The sequence below is a fragment of the Euprymna scolopes genome, chromosome 8 (genome assembly GCF_053919585.1).
Source record: "Euprymna scolopes isolate OS-2025 chromosome 8, ASM5391958v1, whole genome shotgun sequence".
Taxonomy (NCBI): domain Eukaryota; kingdom Metazoa; phylum Mollusca; class Cephalopoda; order Sepiida; family Sepiolidae; genus Euprymna; species Euprymna scolopes.
Window position 1 is genome coordinate 95226391 of NC_136489.1, and position 7387 is coordinate 95233777.

The 7387-nt window shown below is 37.5% G+C and overlaps 1 protein-coding gene across 1 annotated transcript in view; it reads right to left on the bottom strand.

The window, feature by feature from the left end:
* The window catches only part of LOC145283653 (4-hydroxy-2-oxoglutarate aldolase, mitochondrial-like), a 30109-nt gene extending 25550 nt beyond the window's left edge, over window positions 1-4559 (bottom strand). Inside the window, exon 1 of the mRNA XM_080132647.1 lies at window positions 3932-4559. Coding sequence (XP_079988773.1) covers window positions 3932-4151 — 220 coding nt within the window. The 5' untranslated portion in view covers window positions 4152-4559. The remainder of the gene's footprint in view (window positions 1-3931) is intronic.
* Between the last annotated feature and the right edge of the window lie 2828 nt (window positions 4560-7387).

Here is a 7387-nt window from a genome sequence, read left to right on the forward strand (position 1 = left end):
ATTTTAACGAGCCTTCTTCAAAGAAGAAGGCCCGGCAAGAATACCCCAGGTATGTGACGAGACATACTTCTGAAAACTATCTACGTGGCTACGGTTTTGCACATATTTTAAAAGGAGTGAAATTATTTTTTAAAAAATACCTTATTTTACGTGACAAGGAATTTTGGAACCTCCTACAAAGAAGAAAACCCAGCAAAGAAAACCCCGGGCAAGCGACGAGGCATGCTTCTGAAATCCATTTGCGTGCCTACGGTTTGCACGCAAACATAGAGGGAGAGAAAATTCTAAAAGGACTTTAAACGAGAGAGAAAAAAAAAAAAAGGCACGTGCCTGACTGGCTTTCAATTTGTGAGTACGCTCCTAAAATTTACTACATAAGAGAGTGTGATTAGAACACTACTATTTTGAATCTTATTATTGTATTCGTTCTTGGATACGACATCTTCATTATGAGAACCAATGTTATTTTTTTTTTCATTATATGTTACCGTGGCGTTTCATAAGTTTAATGCACGCAAAGGGAAAAATTTGAAACTAATTTTATTGTGAATAAAATCTCTTCTTCGTTTCAAAGTAAGACCTTTGTATTTTATTCTTTACCCCCCCTCCTTTGTTTCATGCGGTCATTTTTTGCAGGTTAGTTACTTTAGCGTCAAATTTATCTGGAAGCAAGATAAAATTCCGGCATTAGAGGTTTCTACCAGTATTTTGTTTGATTTTCTTTTTTTTTTGCTATTACCAAGTGTCCTAGTGCAGGATTTATGAGCAGTCTTTTATTCTAACTTAACAGAGTGGACACTAGGTTTGTTTTGAACAATAAGAAAAAAAAAACGTTTTAGAATAAATTAAAATACAAATAAACTTCTCCAAGTAATAGAAGAGTAAATGATCTTGCCTTTGGTAACATTTATTTCTTACACATTTGTTTTGCTTGTTAAAGTTAATATATATATATATATATAGTTTAGTGGAGATGGTAATTAAAAACTGAAGAAAGTGCTCAATACTGTTGTAGAGCAAATATGCGTTTTATTTTTTATTGTATCTTTAAGCTTCCTCAGACTTTTACAGAAATGTTCACTATTTTGTGGTGAAGGAGTGAATGAGGTCAGGGGGGTTTGTGAGGAGGGCGGAAGAAAGAGAGGAAGGGAACAAGGGGGGAAGGTGGGGGGCGCTTGGTATGTTAATTTTCAGTTTTGGGGTTTAAGGAACTTGTGGGGGAGGGTCTGGGAAGTTCATTTCTGGTGTGGCTGAGGGCATAGGGATACATGAGGGGAAGGGGAATATATGGGGGTGGGAAGAGGGGGTTACTTTAAAATTCTAGTCTTAGTGTTAAAGTTTTTAGCATCTCATTGGTGAGATGATTTCTTGGTAAGTATGTCTTAACCTGTTGGGTGTTCGTTTATGTTTGGAGGCCGGGGGGGGGGCTATGATTCGGTTTATTTATTTTTAGTTTTTATTTTGTTGTTTATTGTTTGGAGAGGGTTAGCTAGCGGTCACGGCCACACACATGCGCAGGTACACACATATATATGTCTATACCAATAACTGTCTGTATAACTGGGTGTGTATGTGTGTGTGTATGCACGCACGTGTACATCCAAGTGGGCGTCCATGTGTACACGGGGTACCGATGTATATGTGCACATAACTGTGTATGCGTGTGTGGATGTGAAAGTATATGTGCCCGCTGCCTGCTGTCCACAGTGTGTGAGAGCGTGCAGCTGTGTAAATATGTCAATGTATGTGCTCACGAGTATTGGTATCTGCATGTGCGCACGCGCTTGCACGTATGCGTGGGGTGCTAGTATGCCTGAATCAATATGCGCATATGAACCCGTATAATCGCCTCCTTGGGGGCAGGGGCGTTGATGTGTGTATGTATCCGTGTATGTGTGCATCCATGCCTACGCACGCGCACCCAATCTTAGCACCTTAAAGAAAATTTGAGGTAAGTGAGAGCAACGCAGGTGTCTATGCATGCAGGCGCATATATATTTGCACGCCAGGGTGGGGATGTATGTGTACCTGTGACCGTTTCTTTTAAGTATATATGTGTGTGCGACCACTAGCTAACCCTCTCCAAACAATAAACAACAAAATAAAAACTAAAAATAAATAAACCATAGCCCCAGCGCCCAAACATAAACAACACCCAACAGGTCAAGACATACTTACCAAGAAATCATCTCACCAACGAGACGTCGAGACGCTAAAAACTTTAATACTAAGACTCGAATTTTAAAGTAACCCCCTCCTCCCAACCCCACATATTCCCCTTCCCCTAATGTATCCCTATGCCCTCAGCCACACCAGAAATGAACTTCCCAGACCCTCCCCCACAAGTTCCTTAAACTCCAAATCTAAAACATTGACATACTAAGCGCCCCCCACCTTCCCCACTGTTCCCTTTCTCTCTTTCTTCCGCCCTCCTCGCAACCCCCCCCCCGACCTCATTCACTCTTTCACCCCAAAATAGCGAACATTTCTGTAAAAGTCTGAGGACGCTACAGACGGCAAAAAAAAAAACGGCCGAGTAGCCGAAACAATAATGTAACTTAACAGAAAGATACGGTAATAAAAAATAAAACATTATATATATATATATATATATATATATATATATTTGTAGCCAATTTTAAGCTATTTAGAGGGATGTAAAAAGATTTTTGTTACTTATCTATAATTATCTCCTATGAACAAACAAAAAGAAAAATTAAGGTAAATTTTTTACTTACTTTCCACCTCAACCTTTAAAATGACTTTTGAAGGTTTTCTGGTATACTGAAAACGAATATCACATTTATATTTTCTGCAAACAAATAGTTTTCTGCATATTAAGCAATGCAATTCCGTATGTTATAAGTGGTGGTTGGTGGTCATTGTTGTAGTGTTGTACATGTAAATTAATAAAGTAGTTTTAATTTTATAAAGGAAATCGTTTTTAAACGATTTATTTTGAGGTTTTCTAATCTCCATCTTACGTATGGCTTTTTAACATCTCGCAAGTTTTTATATTAAATAAAAACACTAAAAACTGTTTCAGTTAGGTAGAAAAGTAACTTATCTTGCCTTTGATAACATTTGTTATATATTTGTTTGGTATTCATGGACTTATTGATCCGTGCTGAAATAATAACGTTATTATTTAAAAAGCCATTCTTAACATAGGGAGGGGAGGGTGTTTTCTGTACTTTAACCTTACAATTGAATAAAAAAACATTTCATAAAACTTTAATTAAACTTGGAAATAGGATTTTAAAAAATAGCGCGGATCAGTAAGTGCATTTACTGACTGCATTAGCACTATTTTTTTTTGACAACTTTTCGGTACTTGCACAGTTTAGTCAAGACATTAAAAAATGAAAATATCGAAAAAAGTTTAAATTGTATGTATCCGTTATGGAACGAAGTTCTCCGAAAAAGATATTTCACTTAATTTCATCAAGTAGTTTTTTTTTTGTTTTTTTGTTTTTTACAGCGAAAAAACAATGTTATGATACCGAGCAAACTATTCGATTTAGCTAGTATTAAAGATGGGAAGGGGTGTCAGCGCTTTAACTGGAGTTATCTCCCTTTGTTATTTCTAAACTTCAAACAAAGTTTTTTTTATAAATCCAAGGTGGCCGCCTTCAACGCGCTCTCATAAAAACATGTTTTTACGCTGTAAAAAAACAAAACAAAAAAAAAACTACTTGATGAAATTAAGTGAATTTTTTTTCCGGAGAACTTCGTTTCATAACGGATACATAAAATTTCAACTTTTTTCGATATTTTCATTTTTTTAATGTCTTGACTCTAAAGTTTAGAGTCTAAACTGTACAAGTCCCAACTTTTCGAATCTATGTGTATAGTAAAACAGACCCCTGGAAAAAAATAAAAACAGAAATGCCAAACTTAAATATACATTTTTAAAAGAATAAAAATTTACCTCTGAAAGGAATTTCATTCCAACGTTTCATGTTTTTGGACAAATTTTCAAAATCGATGGAACCTTTTGAATTAAAAGGCGAAGTTATTGGTGGGAAAATTCCTTTTAAATCAAGATTTTGGCTTTGTTTTGCGGAGGTTTTATCCGAAAAATAACTGACACTCGGGGAAAAGCGAAAATTCAAAAAAGTTCGAGATAAACGAAATTGAAATAAAGACATTTTTCTCTATTTTTTCTTTTATACAAAAAAAACAACAAAACTTTAAAGTTTCGATTGGGACAATTTGTGTTCCTCGGCGGTGATAACCGAAATATTATTCCCTATGAAAACTGTGTGCCGTTTATTAAAACAAAGACACACGGTTGTTGAGAGAAAAGTGTTAAAAAATAATAATGATGAAATAAATAACTGCCTTCTGACGTACTCACAGATAAAAGTAGTCAGAAAAACCCGACTAGCAGTTATCTTTCTGCAAGCTGTTCTTCTTTCTTTTCTTTTTTTTTTTTATTTTTAACACACAGAGAGCAAAAAACAAGGCGGTGGGAAAAGTATTGCAATCGCAATGTTAGCATAAAAGGGCGGTGCTTATTGTTGTCTTAAAAGTCCGCTAAACAAACGCCTACGCACGCAGTCTCTCTCTCTCTCTCTTCTCCTAACTTATTAACAAAGTGACAAATGGAGACAAAAAACACCCCGAAAATGTGTAGTTTAGCGGCGTAAATTATTTGGCAGACAAAAAATTATAAAAAATATATTTTAAATAAAACACATTATTAGACCCTAAAGCTGAAATAAAATCAGAAAAAATGTCATTTTTATCATTTTTATTTGACTAAATTCGAGGTCGCCATATTGCTTTTAAAATTTGGCCTTTCTAAGATTTGACAGATTGGCCTTTTTTAAGGCCAAATTTGGCCTTTTTTACGCTCTTTAATGGAACCCTGTTTTTGGACGCCATATTTTTTTTTAATTAAAGAGCATAAAAAGGCCAAATTTGGCTTTAAAAAGGCCAATCTGGCAAACTTTAGAAAGGCCAAATTTTAAAAGTAATACAACGGCCTTGAATGTCGTACATGTAGTCTAATAAAAAATGATGGAAATATAATAACAATGAAATTTTTTCTGCTTTTATTTCAACCTTTGAGTCTAATAATGTGTTTTATATAAAAATAAATAGTTTTTATAATTTTTTGTTCGGCAAATAATTTACGCCGCTAAACTACACATTTACCAAAAAATAGATCGTTATATATATATATATATATATATATATATATATATATATATATATATATATATATATATATAAAATTAAATCTCGGTATTTTTTTAGTTTACCGACCCCTCGGTATTCACCTTTAATTCGTCGACTTTTAAAGGTTTTCGGGTACGCTGAGAACGAATATCGTATTTATTTTTTGCGCAAACACGCAGTTATCCATATTTGAAGGCATTTAGTATCCAACGTAATCACTATTGTTTTTGCTGGCGGCCATCTTTTCTTTTTTTTTTTACATTTTCACCCCATACAAGGCACATTGCCACTTTGGTGTAGGGGCTACTAACAGGGGCAACAACTACTGGGGTACTATGTAGGGATTTGGGCAGCAAGATGTTGGTTCACGTTGCACTTGAACTTCTGCACATCAGTACAGTTGGGGAAGCAGGGACCTGGAATGGAATTCCAAAGTCTAGCGATTCTAGAGAAGAAACTACTGGAGTAGAAAGATATTTTACATCTTGGGATCTCTACAGTGTGGGGGTGGGATTTTGCAGCCTGTCGGGTCTGTCGAGGGTGTTCACGTCGTGGGGGCACAAGTGCTTGCAGTTCGTCAGAGCATTCACCATTAAAATACTTGTAGAACAGGCAGAGGGATGCAACGTTTCGTCGATGGGACAGAGGCTGAAGCTTAGATGCCAGTTCAGGGCCTATCAGATTTGCGACTCTCTTTTGAACCTTGTCAAGGAGCGAGAGACTAGTAGCCGATGCACCAGCCCAAATATGACAGCAATACTCCATACATGGGCGAATGGTTGCTTTATAGAGGTACAGAATACTTTCGGGTGTTAGTAGTTCTCTAGCACGGTAGAGAGAGCCCACCTTCCTTGCAGCGGCCCTGGCAATGCCCTCGATGTAATTGTTCCAACTCATGTTTCCTGTGAACGTTAGGCCAAGGAGCTTGAAAGACGTACTCTCAGATAAAGAGTCGTTGGCCATTGCTATAGGTGGTAGAGAAGGTTTCTTGTAATTATTGAATGAAACTAGTTTAGTCTTGGTGGCATTGAACGCGACCATCCATTTTTGTCCGCATTCCACTACAGATCGGAAGTCATCCTCTACTGTTTCTGCCATTTCTTTAGATATGTGCTCATTTGTTTTCCTGTCGTGCCTGTTATAGAGTGTGGTGTCAGCAGCATATATACCCATCTCAGAGGAAATTTTGTCGGGGAGGTCATTTATGAATATCAGGAACAGTAGAGGCCAAGGATAGACCCCTGGGGCACTCCGGCATTTATATCATATTGTTTAGATGTACGACCGTCGAGGACAACCTGGATTTTTCTCTTATCTAAGAAGGATTTAATTATGTTAAGTATCCTACCAGTGATACCGTATGATCTAATCTTCCTGAGGAGACCCTCATGCCATACCCTGTCAAAAGCCTGCGGAAGCCTTTACTAGTCTCACACAAAAACATGCGTTCACATTTCAAGCTATATTACTTGCCATATACATACGCGCACACAAACATACACGCCCACGTCCACACACGTACATATATTCACGTTCGCGTACATACACTCACATTCATGTGTATATACACACATGCTAACGTACACACAAGTACTCACACAGATGGACGACGTCACTTCCTTTCAAAGGAAATACACACATGCACAAAAGACCACCGAAAACAAGTATAAAAGAAAGAGCAATAAACGGCTTCTTCCTTTTTAGGACCAGCTTTCGAGCTGTCCAGTCTATGGACCGGCAGCGTGCCTTTTCGGCATGCGCGCGCACGCGCGCGCACGCGCGTACCTCACGCCATTTACTACTATATGGGACAAAAGGCCAACAGACAGTACGTACACTCTTTCTCTCTCTATCTACTACTGGTCCCTGAGAACACCTTCGCGTAGCTGACTGCTAACTGACGTCAGCCCTCTATCCTTTTCTTTGTCTACACAATGGACTGCCATTTCTCGTTCTATTACATTACTCACTTCTCTTCCCACGCGCGAACAAACAATAGTGACCCGAACTTGAGATGAACACATATTTCCTTTTCTTTCTACAACACCAGTCCCGCAACGAACGATAGTTACACCCGCGCGGACATGAACACGTGTTATACTTAAAACATCCATTCCCTCTACAAATGATGATGACCCCGTTATTTAAAAATGAAATGGATGCGGTTGAACGAAACACTCATACACACACTCACTCTCTC